The sequence below is a fragment of the Neolamprologus brichardi genome, chromosome 18 (assembly GCF_056152115.1).
Source record: "Neolamprologus brichardi isolate AB-2024 chromosome 18, ASM5615211v1, whole genome shotgun sequence".
Classification (NCBI taxonomy): domain Eukaryota; kingdom Metazoa; phylum Chordata; class Actinopteri; order Cichliformes; family Cichlidae; genus Neolamprologus; species Neolamprologus brichardi.
The window spans coordinates 16,673,680-16,692,076 of record NC_142121.1 but is presented as its reverse complement, the minus strand read 5'-3'; the positions used below and the strand labels follow the sequence as shown (position 1 = coordinate 16,692,076).

Genomic DNA, 18,397 nt, shown 5'->3' with positions numbered 1-18,397 from the left:
CACCAATCTATGAAATTTTATTCCCATCCATCAGAGTGCACAGCTTCACTCGGCACATAGGTTAGATGGTGCGATAATTTCCCTTTTTGTCTGTCTATAGTGTAAATTTCCACTATTACAATCCCATTGCCTTACTTAGATCAAATAAATGAATAGATGTATGAAGTACCTTTGTAATACATGTTTGGATAACCTGACTATATAATGGCTGTCCATTTATATTGTATTTCTTGTCCTTTTTTTTCCTTTAAGGTATGGTGAATCGAGAGGTACTCGAGCAGGTAGAGCGAGGTTACCGCATGCCCTGCCCACAGGGCTGCCCCGATTCACTGCACGAGATGATGAAGCAGTGCTGGAAGAAGGAGCCAGATGAAAGGCCGACCTTCGAGTACATCCAGTCCTTTTTAGAAGACTACTTCACAGCCACAGAGCCACAGTATCAGCCAGGAGACAACCTCTAGTCGGGAGGATCTGGGACAAACTCTGGCAAACCGGGGTACATCGGCAGAGATCAAAATCCAGGAAAACCAACAAGTTTCTGCTGAAGCTGCAGAAAATACTTTTTTTTTTTTTTTACAAACTTTTCCAAACTGACATACCTGATGTAGAAGAAGTAGAGGTTTGTCCCTTGTGTACCTGGGGGGCCAAATACGTGGGGAAATGTCCAAGCGTGCAGATCGGCGCTGGCGGGTTGAACTCTGAGAACTCTACATATCACAATAATCCATATAGGCTGGCCACAACACTGTGATCCAAATTTTCAAATGAATGGTTACTCGCGGATGCATTTTTTTAATGAACGTTTTTTTAAAATGAGAAGTTCCCCTACCCTTCCTCCAATCCACCACCTTTTTTAAATTAAATTTAACAACAAAAAGTCTTTGATATTCGAGTGAGAGCTTTTATATGTATATGAGTTTGGTATGAATATGTAGGTTGATAAGAACAGACTGCTGACAAATCAAAGGAAAAACAAACGGCATGGATTTGAGTCGATTTGTGGCGACTCAGTGGGCACAAAGGGGGCAAAGGATTCGAGTATTTCCTTTAATTTGTCAGCCATATGTATGTAGTGGGCGCCCAATTACTGTGTGAGATGTTACGTATGTGCTCTGACTGTAAAGTGTGGAGCATTATGAGGTGGAATAAATGGAGGAGGAAAAACGGTGGTATCGTATGGATGCAAGAATGTACTGAGAGATGACCGCAGATGTACATACAGTATGTATAAAAAGTGTATTTGAGCAGGTGTGACGAGGTGGAAGAAGCAGGAATAACAAGTGTTTTATATGATTCTTTTTTTAACAGGATTGTTTGAATCTCAAATGAAATTTTCTTTTTTTTTTTTGTCATTTAATCTGGGACTTGAAATCATAAAGAGGTATTTTGCTAATTTACAAGTGCAAACAGTTTTTCCTGATTAACGTTTTGTATAAGAAAAGAAAAGATTAGACAGTTCAGCTGTGAAATTTAATTAAGATTGTCTTCATCTTTCTATAAGATTTGCTTCTTGTCTTTCTTTCCCTGTTGCACTGCTCTGATTGCTACAGAAGATTCTTGTAGATTTCTCTTCATTATTGCACACATCTACACAGTCGAAATGCAACTATGCAAAGCCGTGTGGTGATTTTTAATGAAGCATCTCCAGTGGTATTTGCATGTGAGCAGCTCCCCTCTCCTATGATTTTCATAGTTCAGTTCCCGGCAGTACAGATGATATATCACTTCATGTGCGAGTTAACTAGAAACAGACAGACAAAACAAACACCTGGCACACACTGTGTTCCAGACAGGGCTTTAGTGCTTTTACAGATCAAAATCTAATATCAAATTCTAAGAAATGCTCTCATTCTCTGTCCAGGTGTGTGTGATGGGGAAATTTGGGAGTATGAAAGCTACAAAGATGTGAACTTTTTTTGTTGTTGTTGTTGTTGTAATTCTTTCTGTTCATCACTCAAAGAACATATGTGATTGTTCTTAAACATAAAGACATGGGGACTTGAACTAGTAGGGACATGAATAATGAAATTAATGAGAAAAGTTACTAATAATGATTTTTGTACAGGAAAAAAAATAAAAGGTTTACTCAAAGGTTACTTTTACTACTTGTATTCTTGACGAGTTGCAGTGATCCTCTTGAAGAGTCCGACCCAAGACGTCCAGGTGTTTTCTTCAACGTGGCCATTTTTTAAAAAAAATTCATTTAAATTCATGCTTCTTTTTACTTTACTGAATACGATGATTTCTGACTTTGATTTGACATTTGTAGATTTCAACAAGATGATGGCTACAATACAAACATGCTCGAGTTGTATTCACTGTTGCACACTGCAGTATTACTCATCTTCGAACCTGTAAAGAAGCAGAGAAAGCAATACCTAAATGATCTCCAGCGTCGTAGTAAAACTGATGAATATTGCATCAATATTTCAGAAAGATTCAGCCTTGCTATCTAATGACATTTCTGCCTTTTCTTTAAAAAAAAAAAAAAAAAAAAAAAAAAAAAGACAAGTGATACTGACAAAAGCATGGGTGAAGGGTTCAGTCATTCTGGCTCTCACCTGACCATCTCCTTGTACTTCTCCAGAGCCTCCCGAGCCACATACTGAATGAAGGCTGGGTCCTGCAGCTCCAGCTCACTGGGAATGGTGAGGGTAAGCGGAGGAGAGTTTAGGATGCTTACCTCCACCTTGGTCTCACGAACAGCCTCATTCTGTTCATTGTGGCTCTCTGGTGCCACCTGGAGAGTGGAAGAAGTCATTTTACATCAAGCACTCCTTTGCAGTGGCATATACAATAAATATTCCACTTTTACGATCAGATTTAAAATTTTCCTTTTTGCTAAAGCTTAAAGTTCGGGCTGGATCAGATGACTGAACCATTCCTATGTTACACTGCTATAGGTGAGTGCTGCTGGGGAGGGGCTTCCCGCGATGCACCGAGCATTTCTTCTTCACTCGTCTCTTTTCACTCTGTGCATTTATTCTCCACTGCTGTGTTTAATCATTAGCAATTAAACTCTGTCTCTCTTCTATATTTTATCTTTTGTCCTATTTTCCTTCCCTCACCCAATCAGGCATAGCAGATGGTCGCTCCTCCCTGAGTCTGGTTGTGCCAAAGGTTTCTTCCTGTTGAAAGGGAGGGTTTTTTTCCCCATTGTCACCAAGTATTTGCTCATAGCAGGTTGTGTTATTGTCGGGGGTACTATTTTATAAATGTTTGCGATTTAAATTTGGTTTATTGAAGATTTAAGAGTTCCATGACAAAAGCTCTGTGGATATACGTCCATTTAAATTTCTCTTTAAGAAAACATATATCTTCTATTTTTATTTCATATTTCATCATAGCTTTGCCACCTCTTCCACCATCCCTCCTCACCTTGGTGATGTGGAAGATATTTTGTGGAGCGCTGCTGTTGCTCACAGCCTGAGCCACCCAGCTGTATACAGCTGACATGTTGCTGAGCCAACTGACTGTTTCATCAGTGTGGTGCTGGACAATAGACAAGATCTCATCATACTGCTCTTTGGAGATTTCCAGCAGCTGAGAAACTTCATCCAACTCCACGTGCAGTTCCCGAACACTGGGACACTCTGGAGCCAAGAAGAAGATAAGGTTTTAAGTTTCAAAATGTCAGCTCGAATGAACGTCCAGGTTGAGGCTGGTGGTTGCTCACCTGTGAGCAGAGCTCCCTGGCAGTTCTCACACTCGCTCTGTAGCTGCCAGCACTCTGATGTCTGTCTGCGGAGGGCTCTGCACAGCTTCCTGTTCTGCAGGAAGCGAGGAAGACTTTCCCTCTCTACAACAGAATTTGTTTTATTTTAGTTTGCTAACACTTTATGGAACAGCTAACAATGATAAAACTGAGTCTGTACAGTTAACTTACAAATGAATGCAAAAATGCAAAAAATGCACTGAAATATGTTCAATTACATTTAAAATGATTTCAACTCAGTAGTTCCAAACCATGTGACACTGGGAGCAAGGAATCTGCATATTTTAATTCCAACCAATTCCAGCAGCACCTCTGTTATAAATTTACAGATGGAACCAGAGAAATCTGCAGCTGTTATCATTTTTTTTGTATATTTTTAACCACACTGGCACACGTGAGGCAAACTGCTCAGCTTAATCATTACCTTTCTTCTTCTCCTCCTCCACTGTCTTGTGGATATCATCAAACACCTGGGTCACCACAGCTCCAAACTCATCCACCACACTTTTAGCAAAGTCAAAGAAGGATTCCACTACTTCCTCTAGCCCCACACCCTGCATGAAGCCCGAGTCACGGGCAGGGTCGTAGGGATCAGAGGTGGTTTCTTCCATCAGGATATCGGTGTTGTTCAGAAAGGCTCTCTGAAGTGCTTTGTCAAGCCTGCTGCTCAGCTTAGAGACCAGGGTGACGCTACGGTTCACCAGCATTCCCACTTTATTGACCAGTCGGTTGAAGGAGTCTTCCATCTGGACGATCTCTGTGTCTGTGTTGTTATCCTGGTTTACCAGAATGTCCCCTGCTTCCAAGTTGGGCTCACGGGGACCAAAGCGCCGGGAAACTCTTTTAAAAAAGTTTTCTACCTACAAAACAGAAGTGATGGAAATTGATGCATTTCACAGAATAGAATTGAACAACTGTGATTTCAGGATTGGGAGATAATTCAAAAACCTCCCGTTTTAGCTGAATTTAGCATCTGTTACTCAAACATCAGGATTTATTTTGAGGTATTGTTTTATTGTTAATATACAAAAAACCCCAAAATTGCTAAAATAACAAATACACAATGAAAAAATTAATTAATGATAATAAATTAATAAAATAATATTTCAGTTTTTATCTCAGTATGTATCTATTTTTTAAAATAGATTTGCACTCAATTTTATGACTCCAACCAATTCCCATTACTGACTAATGTATTCAAGCGACTTCAGTCAATGTTATTCAACGCATTGTTATGAAAATACAACAGTCTGTCAGTGGGAGAAGATTGCGCCAACTGTACAACTGTCATTTTTCAACTGAGAACATGTAACTTTATTTCTAGCAGCATTATTTGAAGGGCATGAAAGTCTGCATACCTTAGCATGGAAAGAAACAAAGCCCCTGCGGCAGGTGGAGGTATAGAAGTTTTTACATGCATCCTCCAGACAGGGTCTGCAGTCCTCCCACTCAGTCTGCAGGGAGTCTTTGCACTGCTCCTCTGCCTCTTTTAGCTTCTCAGTCACCTCCTTGGCTAGTTCTGCTGCCCCCTGGTGGTCAAAATAGGATTCTTTAATATATTTTCATCATTGACCTAAATCTTTTATTTTCTTTTGCAGGAAATCAAACGTCGATCCAACCTTCTTCTTTTCACTGCTGTTTTTCAAAGACCTCATCAGGTGTTCATGCTTCTGCTCGTTCCTCCACATCACCTCCTTCATCTGCTTCACCCCATACAAAGCTCTTCTCACCTCCTCATCCACAAGCTCCTCACCACCCAGTGACAACTCTGAGAAAACAAAAGGAATCTGAGTGCATTTTAGTCTACACATAAACACACTATTAAACCCTAAAAGTTTAATATTAAGAACAAGAAACACATTTCCTTCAAAGTCAGTTAAAAATATTTCTGAACAAAAGAATAATTAGTTGAAACAAATCTACTTGGAAGAGTCTGTTCTGCAAACTCACGTTTTAAAGTGTCCTCTGAGATGCCTTCACCTTGATCCGTAGGTACAGAATTGAGGAGACCCAGCATCACCAACAAAAGTGTTAAACCCAGCAGGAAGTTCATTTTGGAGCTCTGTCACAGCGACAAATAAAGAGTCTGACAGGATATGGTCACTCACATTTAGACACTGAGATTTAAACACAAGTAGAGCCTATCTGTGCATTAACTTTAAGATTATTATCAAAGAGATCGTTTTGCAAAGATGAGTAAGCAAATACTTTAGAAAATATTACACTTATGAATACTCAGTCCAATAACCTGCAAATATTCAGTTAATATAGGTAAATATAAGGCATGGATAGACTTTAGGTCCAAAGGCTTTGGAGCACTGATGTACCATACAGAGTTATTAGAGTTTGTATTTCTAATTGATTTTATTTTTATTTTGTTTTGACTTTTAGTTGTTGTTGTTGTTGTTGTTTTTATACTTGACTCAGTCTTGTAGACATCCAAACTCTCAATTAACATGTCAATGTGAGTTTTACTAAATTAATAAATATTAAAACTAAGGGTTTTTTCCCTCTAAATTTTTATTTTATTTTACTTAGTTTTCCAGGTTCACAAAATTGCCTCAGTTTTTTATTTACTTTAATTTCAAATAACTAAAACATTTAGTTCAGTTTTTTGGTTTTGTTCTAGTTAACTGTAATAACATTAATGCCATGGCACTTCAAAGAGCTGCCAGTCTCTCCATAGATGAACTGAAGACGTCAAAGAAGCGCCCACTGTTTCTGTCGGTGTCTAGCTAAATGCAGTTATGCACTGCTTAAAATAATATATATATAATATAATAACATACACAAGTATTCAACAAGTATTCAACAATTCAACAAAGTCGGGAAAGTCCTTTGACTGAACATGAAGGTGATACATCTAATTACCTCTGCCGTTATGGTTTTGGTGGTATTTGCATGTCATTTTGTTTGTGAACACAACAGCTTGAAAATTTTGAATGAACTGTGCTAAAACTTTGTAGGGGTATAGAGTGAGGTCATGTTAACAATGCATGAACATTTCTCCTACATCCACCCAGCTCTTCAATTTAATGATTTGTTGGTCAAAAAATGGCAAAAAGCTTTTTAACTTCGAAAGTATGCACCACCACGGGTGCTGTGTATTGCCAACATATAGAAAGCACCATATAAGTATTTAAAATATCATGTCAAATCTGACCTTTCTAGATTAATATGCTAATAATGCTGCACATAGTTACTTCAAATGTCAGTTTTGAGACTGACAAGAACTTTTTGAGTACAGCTAAATCTTATTTTTTATGTACTTTAAATTGATAACAACTTTAATACATATAGTATGTTCATGAGTATTTTAAAACCTTTTTAACTTGATATTAATCCCTAAACATTTAAACATTCCATTGTTTTAATAATCAATGAAATGAATGCTACATGTGAACTATATGCACAAAAATTAAAAATACTCAAAATAACAATTATACTCAAAATTATGTCAAGTATATTAAGATGGTGAACACCTGCACTTTGCACTTGGCTTTACTGCACTACGAACTTCTAAAAAGGACAATGAAAATAACATGAATATATAAAGAATACACTTCTTTTCCTTTAAATGTAACTACTCCCCAGAGAGTGAGCTGCCGAGGTGGAGGTTTGTGCTCTCTGGAGTTTTTTTCTTAGGCTTTCTTTCCTTTGCTTTCAAATCTAACAATTTGACTTATTTGTGCTTGCATACACAAATCCATCTTTATCTATTTTCAAGAAAACAATAAGTGCTATCTAGTCGGCCACAAAGGAAACAGGATTTAAGGGTCATATAGAAGTCTGCCACTTGGTGGCGCTACACAGCCACTAGGCGCTGAAAAATCCCACCTCTCTCATACTTACTTCTCAGTTACCATATTTGTTTACATTTCACCAATAGTTTCCTGCACAGAATAGTGATCACTATACTTTACTCCATTTAAACAAATTTAACTTATATTGTTTAGAGCAATGGTGTAGCCTGTTATGACTCTATGAGGAGGCTTTGCCCCTTTTCTTTTCTTATCTTTTTATTCATTTGGCTGACTGAGTTTAGTTTTTACTTTAAGCAGCACCAGTGTGAGGTCAGCAGCAGGCGGTGATCACCAAGCAAAAGGCACCGTAGGGTCAAATTCAGCTCAAAAATCTTGCAAGCTGTGTTTCCGACAGGAAAATCTGCTGTGTCAGGAGGTTAAGCTCCATAAAATCACAAGGATACACAAAAGAGAAAACTTTAAAAATACATTTTTGAATTGTTTTGAGTTGGGTTGCCAGTTTGGTAACAATTAAATCATCTGCCTGAATTTTCTAGAGCCTGTGCCCTAATTATAAGCCTCGTGAGTTACACAATTTGGCATGCAGCAGGGATTTACAGTAAACAGGGATGAACTTTTTAGGGATGTGCTAAAAACAGCTTCTCTATTCTATTTTACTGTCTCCAGTTTTTATTAAAATATGTTTAAACTGATTCAACTATAACCCAATAACAGACTCCTGTCTTTTCCTTGGCGTATCTCACTTTTTGCCATTTGCCAGCTGACATCCAGGATGAGTGGGTAAAAAAAAGGGGGAAGAATGGTGTATTTTTTTTAACATGATTTAATTATTTATGGTTATGGTTATAAATTTAGGTTAATTTTTAAATACAGCTGCTGAATATTTGAATTTTATTTATGGCAATAATTAAAGCATCTATCTATCTACAACTGTTACTGTGCTATCACAGCTCATGGAAAATTTCCGACTTCACTTAATGACAAAAATTAGCTGAAGAAGTGTTGATTAACTAAAAGACAAACATAACAACAACAGAGCAATTACATGAGGCACAACTCACCAGCAGCAGACTGAAGGTGCTTCTCTGTCGACCGAAATAAACAAAGTGGTCGGTGTGGACAGATCTCGACAGGATATCTTGACCTGACGAGATCTGTTCGTAATCTTTCCACTTCAGCTTTATCCTATTACTGTCTTTGCTTGAGGTTGATGCCCGGTAATCCGGCAGTCGTCACGCTGACTGAGTGGTTTGTTTTGGAAAAAGACTGCTTAGTCACATCAAACGTACTGTTGACAACCATAAAAATGTATTTATTTCAAATGTTGTAATGGGGTATCGGCACATGTCAGACAAGACTAACCATCAGAGGCCAGAAGTCTTGTACGTGCACATTAGAGGCTGAAAGGTTTGAGCGAGGTTTACTCTCTGGCTGCCTTTTATATGAGGTGCAGAGAAGATGTCCCTGAAGGGATTCAAGTTAAATAACCACAAAAGAGTCAAAATATGTCTCAGAATCAACTGCAAATTCTTATTACATCTACCAGCAGCTGTACATCTGTGTAAAGGCTTTTGGAAATGTTTGCTGCACACACAAATATTAATGTTAAATTAACCATTAACCAGTCAACCAAGCAACCAAGCACACATGGTTGTCTCAGTCCTGTTCACACACACACACACACACACACACACACACACACACACACACACACACACACATGAGTGATATAAACACAGTGAGCTGAGATTTACACGTTATTCTTTCTGTTGTTAAGCTTGTTTTGGTTTTTTTTGGACCTGAGCCAGACTGATCTCATAACCTATACTGGCACAGGTGAAAGAAAATACACACAAATCCTCACTTTGAAGTAATATTACACTCTGTTATATATTATATCAATAGAAGCCAGTCCAGCCTATTTTTTTTTAGTAAAGGGACACATTCCTCTCAGCAGAAAGCTGTTTCCATTAAAAGTTTTCATTCTTGGTCAAATGCGATGGACTCTCTCACTGCTGCTCCCATCATTCTCAAAAATGTGCCCTCTTTGCATGGTGTGACCCAGATAATAGAGTCCTTATGGATAATAATCAAAAACAGCCAGTGCTTCAGCCTCACTGACACCTTCTGCACCTGGTTCCTATAACACTGCAGGGAAAACCTGTTCCTCCCATGTCCTTCCATGGCTCAGCTCAACATAAAACAGTTGAATGTATAAAACAGCACTTGGCTGTGTAAGACTTCAAGCACACAATTACTCATCGAGAAATTCAGGTCAATTTTATTTATATAGCGCCAAGTCACAACAACAGTTGCCTCATGGCTCTTTATATTGTAAGGTAGACCTTACAATAATACATACAGATAAAAACCCAACAATCATATGGCATCCTATGAGCAAGCACTGTGGCGACAGTGGGAAGGAATTACTCCCTTTTAACAGGAAGAAACCTCCGGCAGAACTAAGCTCAGGGAGGGGCGGGGCCATCTGCTGCGACCGGTTGGGGTGAGAGAAGGAAGACATGCTGTGGAAGAGAGACAGAGATTAATAACAGGTATGATTCAATGCAGAGAGGTCTATTAACACATAGTGAGTGAGAAAGATGGCTAAAGAAGGAATACTTAATGCATCATGGGAATCACGCAGCAACCTACACCTGTTGCAGCATAACTAAGGGAGGATTCAGGGTCACCTGGTCCAGCCCTAACTATATGCTTTAGCAAAAAGGAAAGTTTTAAGCCTAATCTTAAAAGTAGCGATAGTGTCTGTCTCCTGAATCCAAACTGGAAGCTGGTTCCACAGAACAGGGGCCTGAAAGCCGAAGGCTCTGCTTCCCACTCTATTATTTAGTAGTGTGAAAGTGAGGTGCTTTAATAGGGTGATATTATAGGGTGGTACTACAAGGTCATTAAGGTAAGATGGGACCTGATTATTTAAGACCTTGTATGTGAGGAGCAGGGTTTTGAATTCAATTTTGGATTTAACAGGGAGCCAACGAAGGGAAGCCAATACAGGAGAAATATGCTCTCTCTTTCTAGTTCCTGTCAGTACTCTTGCTGCAGCATTTTGGATTAACTGAAGGCTTTTCTGGGAGTTTTTTGGACTTCCTGATAATAATGAATTACACAAATAGTGCTGGGTGTGTGTGTCATGAAAGTCTGAAGTCCTGGGTTGAAGACATAAGCAGAGAACTGAATTATAATGAATGAAACTGTTAAAAACTGTTAAAAACTGTGCCACTCAGCTAAGAACAGAAAACCGAGGCTACAATTCACACTAGGAACTCATAAGGATCCTTGCAAAACAGGTAAAACCCATCGATAAATTCTGTTGATTGCAGCCTGTTTACAAAGAGAAACAGGGATATTAGACATGAAAACAGATACAAACATTGGAAGTGACTTTTTGGCATGACACCTGCATTAGCAGCATGCACCTAATAAAATGTGTGTGACTGTATTTATTCATTTGATAACCCCTTTATTCAATAATTGCATCTTTTTCCATTTTATTGAGCAGTTATTTATACAGACCAAAAGAGAATGAAAAGAAGTGTGGAGCACTATTGTACTCAGATCCTCAAATGAAAACCTGTGCTCCTCATGTATTCTGGAATCTTCTCCAATTTCTTCACATTTTTAACTATATTTAAACAACTGGAGCTCCTCTTAAAAAAGTAATAATAATAAGAATGATGACGTAAAAATAAAACTATAATATGGAAAATCTGAAATGAAAATAGAAGTCTTCTACCTTTTATTTTATTTTATTTTATTTATTTATGTATTAATTTAGTTAGTTTGCCATGAGACAAACATTTCAGTCCACTCTGTTTTGTGTTTTCGGACATAAAAACTGAACCAATAACGGGGAACACAACATTTGGAATCACTATAATTCAGAATCATTCTCCCATATTAAGACTGGGGAAATCAAAATGAACCGCACAATGGCAGCTGTGTGTGTGTGTATGTGCAAACACCCTCTGCAGACGGTGCGCACAGATGTGAGGAACACGTGGTTTCTCCAAGCAGCCACTTCCTCTCACGTATGGATTCCTTCACTTTGGAGTTTCTCCTGTTACTCTTGCGGGTGTGACTGGAGCGCTCATGACTCGGATACACCCTCAAACTCAGCATCCCTTCCAACAACCACATAACTATTTTACATTTTTCCTCCCTGCTTTTTTAGATCTTCTTCTTCCATTCCTTATTTTAAGCAAAGTGCGTCCTTTTTTATGCAGCACTAAAGTTACCTGCGCTGAAGGAAGTCTAGCTTAAAGAGCTGCGGATGGAGCGTTGAAATCTTATTATTGTTCTTATTATTCTTTTTAATAACCTATCAACACGCTAAGGAAACCGGGAAAGCCCACGGATTCAAGGTGCCTTGGCGCATAACGGGAGGTTTCGGGCAAATGCCACTGCGATGCTGTGGATGTGACTTCAAACAGCAGCTTCACAACGGTAGAGTCCTGTAAACAACAATGAAAGGTAAGTTTAGTCTGGGGAAAAAAGTTTTAAAATGATGGAAAATATCTAAATAGCAAACTTCGGTCTACTTTCTGATTACCCCACATTCCTCTCGCGCTTTTTTGTCACACTTTTCTGCGCGCTCTCTCTCTCTCACTCTCTCTCTCTCAGTCTGGGGCATGAGGAATGCGTAGGCTACAACTGGCGTCTAACATCTGGAATCAATTAAGGCACTCTGTTTGGGATTGTTTTGCATCTGTCCACTGCTGCACATCAAACACTAACCCGTGTTAGGAGAACTTTTCAAAACGGAGGAAAAAAACGAATCGTGGTGCAGTGAGTGACAGCCTGGGGAGGGAGAACGTGTTGTTTTAAATCAAGGTTTAGATAAAGATTTCCTAGATGTGATTCTCATGTGTTGCCCTGGTGTTTTGGACTAAATTAAGCTCCTCCATATCAGTCTCTGAGGTCCAAGCTTTATAGGCCAGTAAGCTGTTTCCCTCTTACAAATAACAAACACTGCATGGTTACTGCCATCTTGTGGTCTCTCTTAGAGAGCTTCACATTTTGACCAAATTTTTGATCATCTCTGGGATTTCACATTATTTCCACCCAACAGAATGACAGACATTGCCCTTATAATTTCAATTTCTGATATTCCTGATTTTAGAAAAAAATAAAATAAAATAAAAAAATAAATAATAATAATAATGAAAGGGGAATGATTTATGGCCTGACCATCAAATTAAAGAATTCAGAAATTATGGCACTGCATAACCTCAATGCAAAAACCCCCCCAAAACAAAACAAAAATGCAAATCATATAAAATCCATTGTTAAGGCAGGTAAATACTTGCTAGGATCAGCAACTTAAAATAAATTTTTAAAAAAAGCGAAATCAGCTACATCATAAACTACCTTTCAAAAACTACAAGATTCTTTTTCAAGGTCTCCACAGAGTCCATACTCTGTAGAAATAGAGGAAGTGCATTCTGCAATCTGGGCGCAACAGCTTGGAAGGCTCCTCTCGAGTTCTGAAACGGGTGTGGGGGACCACTAGAAGGTTTTGATTCTTGGCCCTTTCTTGTTTAGACAAGTAAACAGACGATTAAAGTAGTCCAGTCTTGTAGAGACAAAAGTATGAATTATCATCTCAAGTTCACTTGATGACTCAATTAATCTAAGTTTTGAGATGTTTCTCAAATCACAAAAACAGGTTCTTACTATCCATTTTAAGTGTCACTCCAAGGAAAAAGCTTGACCAAAAATAAAACCTAAATTTGGAGACCTTGGAGAGTTTGTCACCTTCAGAAGGCTTAAATGAGCAGTATAGCAGAATATCATCAGCAAAAGATGATAAGAAACATCAAGAAACTGCTGTATAAACTGGCCTAAAGGAAGAATGTACATCAAAAACAGAATAGGCCCCAGCACAGAGCCTTAAGGAACTCCACTCTACTGAATCCTACTGCTTATTTTTATATAGATATACAGACATGGAAGTGTAATTTTTTTAAAATCTAATCTTCAATGAAAAAGTAGAAAAGAAAAGAAAATAAGTTTAATTATTTCTTTAAAGTGGTTGTGCTTTACAGATACTGCACATTGCTAATACAAGCAGAGATTTTTAACAGAATAAATATCAGTATATATTTACACTGTTTATCTGTATGTATTGTTACTGCATTCATTTAAAATTTGAATATAAATGTGAAGGGACGTCTTAATACAGAAGATAATTAAAGGGAAATAGATACTTACAGAAGGAAAACACAAAGAGGCACTGGACTGCTGTAGGATTCAAGTTTTAAAATACTGATGTTGATGGGGCAATATATTGGGCGATATTAGCTGTTTTTCAATATACTGGTATCAGCATTTAAAGAAGAGATTGAAGAAACACCCTTCAATTGTGTTATGATTGTTAATGCAACTTCTCTGTTGTCAACACGTTTGGAATGCTAGCTGATCCAAGCAAAGTCAGGCGGTGCAGAAACAAGTAATCCACCACTTGCCGTGACAATAAAGCACATTATTTTTCTCTGTATTATCTTAGTAAGGACTCATAAATATCTATATATAACAAATGTTATTGAAATCTGGCAATGTTTCATCTGTCTGGTAGAAAAAAAATATCAGCCAACATATATATCAGAGTTTTAAATCAGTAAATATCAGTAACGGTCTGAAAAATCTTATATTATTATTATTATTATTATTGTTATATATTTTAAACTTTCTTTTCCATGCAGGACTTTGTTTATATCAGAGAGACAGATAGCCTAACCTTCCAAAATGGACAAATTGTGTCCTCTCAGTATTATGTAACTATTAGTCTCACTAGTATCCACTTCTGGAATGTTAAACAATCTTTCTTAAGTATCCTGGCCCCATGCAGCAGTACACATCGCCAAATCCAAATAACACTCACTTTGACTTGCGCTTTTTTCAGGTCAGCCCTTCGGGTAAAATTCCATTTCCCAAAAATGACTTTTCAGCAGCTCCAGACTTACACTGATATAACTATTGTAATGGGATGTTTCCATGTTACTTGGAAACATAAACAGGAAAGAGGTTGTTGAGGGTATAGGAATAGGGAAACACAAATTGTAAGATTGGTTTAGTATGTTTTACAACACTTTAGATTGTTCTGGTCACCTCTTAGCTCCATCTGCTCTCTGTCCATGGGGTCTGCTAAAAGGTCAGAGTCATTTATTTCAGTACTAGACCTTGGAAAGAGGCAGCTTCCCATCACATGTTTCTTACTTCTCCCATTTCCAGCTGAAGAAGCACTGATAGAAAAGAGTCACTGCTCTAGTCTTCAGACATCTATTGCCCCTTTTAAGGTTATATAGATGAAAAAGGGGGTTTTTGTCATAAGATTATTGGGACATGTTCTGTTTCTTTATTTTCATGGGAGAATAATCCCACACAGTGGTTTTGGGGGTTCAATCCTGTCAAGGTTGGACATGTTGATAGTCTGACTTAGACAATCTCTGTTGGACAAATTTTGGACATGTTTTTAAAATGTCAAGGGCAGATTCAGTGGGCAACAAATATACATTTCCTATATGATTTTCTTACAGTAATCTTTGAGAGAGACATGGTTTTAAATATCCTCTACATAGGAATATTTTGATTTAAATTGACTGGAGAAGTCTGTTCTTTATTAAACTGTAATTTGTGTAGAAAACAAAAGCTAAGCTTACTTGTTTGCTTAGGGTTTCAGTAATGTTTCAATCGCTTCATCAACAGGCACAGTTTACAGTATATTCAAGCTCACATCTCTTTATTTCTGTCTGACTGAATTTAACATTGTATTGCTTTTTGGTTTCTTTTTGTTTACTTTCCATTAAATTTTATCCCTTTTGCTGTTTTCCTTCCAGACGACTTTGCTGATGAGGAGGAGGTGCAGTCCTTTGGTTATAAAAGGTTTGGTAAGTAAAAAGTGACTTCTGGAACCATCTGCTGTGACCACCTTAACTGGTTCATATTTCTTATGACACATCAGTGATTTTGCACACTTTTTGTGTGTGTGTCTTGGCTGTAGCCCATCTGCAATAATCCTTGAGGTTAAATGCAGACTGCAACTCATTTCCGAGAAAGGTACTTATTTTTGGCTGTAGTTTTCATTTTCATTTTATTTCTTTGTTATAATTGAAAAGGATTACAGTGGAACGAGAAACCACAATATCCTGGGTGTTCCTGACTAGCTGATAACTTTGCAGTTTTATCAGCACATGTGTACTTCTGTTAAACCCTGAGCTGTATAAAACATAAAAACTGCCTCCCACTGGATCTGTTCTTGGTATGTATTTGGGTCTTATGCAGACAGGTTTGTTGACTTACCCACTCATCAGGTAATATATATATACCTCAAAACAAATGTTGTTAACATCCTAGATGTATGGCTATATTGATATCAGCCATTGGCTTGTGACATATGCAGAATCTGTAGGCAACAGGAAAGATTTCTGATATGTAAAGTGGATCTGAGAGTCCACAAACACCACATAAGATTTTCTTTTACAGAGGAGGTACCCTTTGTTGGATGAAAAAATGTACATTTCAGACATTTCTGTACTGGCTTTACTTTTCAGACACCATGTGTGGTGCTTAAATGGAATGCAGTTTCCTGCAATTCCCATAAATGCCCAATAAAAACAGATCAAATTGTATCCTTTTAATATTTGAGTGTTACAGAGTCCTTAGTGTTTATGCAGCCTAAATGCAGTGTGTGAAATACCTACCTTAAATAAGTTAAAGTCAGTTTAAATTTTATGTGTAGAGATCCAATTTGCAGCAACAGTCTTCTAATTTTAGGTAAAGAACCTACAATTAGAGAGAAACAACTCTACAAGCAAGCATTTAGTGACAGTGGGAAGAAAGAACTCCCTTTTAACAGGAAAAGACCTACACAGCTAGACTTCTGTGTGGGGGAAGCTGTCTAACACGACAGTTTGGAAGGAGAAGAGAAAAAGGACAGCATAGGGAGAACTTTGGGAGAAAGAAGACAAGTCAGTGACACACAATATTAGCTTGTAATTACATTATCGGTGAAAATAGGTGAGTGAAGAGGAAGAGCTCAGTTAATTATAGGAAGTCCCCCAGCAGCCTGAGCCTATAACAGCATAGTTAGGTGATGGTTCAGGATCACATGATCCAGCCCCGACTATACGTTTAATCATAAAGGAAAGGCTTAAGTCCAGTCTTAAAACTAGAGAGGGTGTCTTTGTCCTGAATCCAAACTGAGAGCTTGTTCGATGGGGGAAGGGCCCTTAAAGCTGAAGGCTCTGCCTCCTGTTCTTCTCTTGGAAGCTCTAAGAACCACAAGTAAACCTGCAGTCTGAGAATGAAGTGATGTATTGGGAGAATATGAGGTCGCTAAGATATGATGAAGCTTGATTATTCAGGACTTTTTATATGGAAAGAATCATTTTCAATTTAGTTCTGGTTTTAATCAGGAAGAGAAACTAATGTAGGAGAAATATGTTCTCTCTTCCTGGTTCCTGTTTGTACTCTTGTTGCAGCATTTTGGATCAACAATGTATCGCATGTACAAGACGTTCCAAATGTTGTTTATTTTTACAAGTAGATTTTGTTTATTTTCTAGGCTGTCTTTTACTGTATGTGCGTTACACATGAATGCATGTGCTGATCCAACTCTTCTTACAAGAATAGGGCAGTTTGCATTTCTTTGCTTCCAAACCAAACATCGTTGTTGCTATGAATGTGTTTTTGTGTCATTCAGACAATATTTATGTTGCCCATTATTTATTCAGACCATCTGCACTTTTTATTGAGCTGTTTGACCTCTGGTTTCTAAACAGCTGCGTGGGATCACATAAGTGATAAGGGAAATATTTTTTCAAGTAGCTCTGTGGCATAGATTTTGTACAAGCAACACAATCCCTCCCTCCCCAGCAATATTAGTTTTGGATGGACAGGGAGAAATTTGTTTCATGTTGCTCTTAGACCTTCAAAACATATTCACTCGGCACGTCATTTCTATATTTTTCATACTACAACTAGTCATTTAAGTCCTCAGTCTTATAGGGAAGCATCAGCATTTCTTGTTTGTCCACTCAAGATTGAACCATGACAAGATGTAGTTTGATGTTTCGATATAAACAGTCACATACTATGAGCAGATTGATATTGCACTCATGTCTTTGCATAAAACTGGGAGCTAGAAGCCATGAAGACGGGAAGCTTAGAAAAACATGTAGCTTGCATAGTTTATACATCCACGCTACATTTCAGGGATTTTCTCCAACACAAAATGTTAAACTGTACCTTTAACTTGTCTCCTACACTTATACATTAGCAAAAAAATGGTATGTTGCCCTGCGTCTCCTATGTCTTCTTTTAATGACAGGAAAGGTGGTGTTGACTCATTCTGACGTTTACTTTTCACAAGTGGTCTGTTTTCCCACTGAGAGTACGTCCAAACCTGAAAAGTTGCTGAGCTGCTTCCTGTGTCCATACTGGAGGTTTATTCATTGCCGGCCCGTACTCCAAAAAAGAAAATGAGACAGAGGTGGAGTGTGGGTTTCAGGTCTGGCCTGTGCTGTGTCAGCAAAATGCCAAAGGAGAGAGAGGGAAGAGGGAAGTGGGAAAGTCTATTTTTTATTTTATTTTAAAATGCTTCCTTTATCTTAGCATCACTCAGTGCCCAGTGGTTGTTTTTGCAGTTTGTAATCTGCATTTATTTTTGACTAATTCCACAGGGAAACATTTTTCCATTGTTTTGTTTTTGGGTTGTTGTTTTTTTGGTTTTTTTTTGTTTCTTTTTTTTTAGGAGCTGATGAGTCACGTTCTTTGCTTGACTTATTTTTGGGAACAAGTGGTTTTAATTTATGTTTGAGTTTATTACAAGAAAAGAATGCTTTCTAAATGCCTCCTTGTTACTTACACCCCCCTTCCAGAACACGCATGCATGCACTTT

The 18,397-nt window shown here is 37.9% G+C and overlaps 3 protein-coding genes across 3 annotated transcripts in view; 2 read left to right on the top strand and 1 right to left on the bottom strand.

Annotated features, from left to right (window-relative positions):
- The window catches only part of yes1 (YES proto-oncogene 1, Src family tyrosine kinase), a 31,390-nt gene extending 29,299 nt beyond the window's left edge, over nt 1–2,091 (top strand). The window contains exon 12 of the mRNA XM_006792188.2: nt 253–2,091. Coding sequence (XP_006792251.1) covers nt 253–461 — 209 coding nt within the window. The 3' untranslated portion in view covers nt 462–2,091. The remainder of the gene's footprint in view (nt 1–252) is intronic.
- On the bottom strand, nt 1,780–8,599 carry clul1 (clusterin-like 1 (retinal)). The gene is made up of 9 exons (XM_006792186.3): nt 8,541–8,599; nt 5,666–5,777; nt 5,335–5,483; nt 5,074–5,244; nt 4,140–4,575; nt 3,677–3,799; nt 3,379–3,593; nt 2,562–2,740; nt 1,780–2,352 (listed from the first exon to the last, which is right to left on the bottom strand). The coding sequence occupies exons 2-9, from the start codon at nt 5,766–5,768 to the stop codon at nt 2,337–2,339; spliced, it is 1,392 nt and encodes a 463-aa protein (XP_006792249.2). The 5' UTR covers nt 5,769–5,777; nt 8,541–8,599; the 3' UTR covers nt 1,780–2,336.
- A 2,932-nt stretch (nt 8,600–11,531) lies between these two features.
- The window catches only part of colec12 (collectin sub-family member 12), a 32,127-nt gene continuing 25,261 nt past the window's right edge, over nt 11,532–18,397 (top strand). Inside the window, exons 1-2 of the mRNA XM_006792189.3 lie at nt 11,532–11,970; nt 15,336–15,386. Coding sequence (XP_006792252.2) covers nt 11,964–11,970; nt 15,336–15,386 — 58 coding nt within the window. The 5' untranslated portion in view covers nt 11,532–11,963. The remainder of the gene's footprint in view (nt 11,971–15,335; nt 15,387–18,397) is intronic.

Coding starts and splice junctions, on each gene's coding strand:
- clul1 (XM_006792186.3), bottom strand. CDS start 5,768: ATGAACTTCCTGCTGGGTTTAACACTTTTGTTGGTGATGCTGGGTCTC. Junction 5,245..5,334: donor ACAGCAGTGAAAAGAAGAAG/GTTGGATCGACG, acceptor TTTGACCACCAG/GGGGCAGCAGAACTAGCCAA. Junction 3,800..4,139: donor GGAGGAGGAGAAGAAGAAAG/GTAATGATTAAG, acceptor ATTCTGTTGTAG/AGAGGGAAAGTCTTCCTCGC.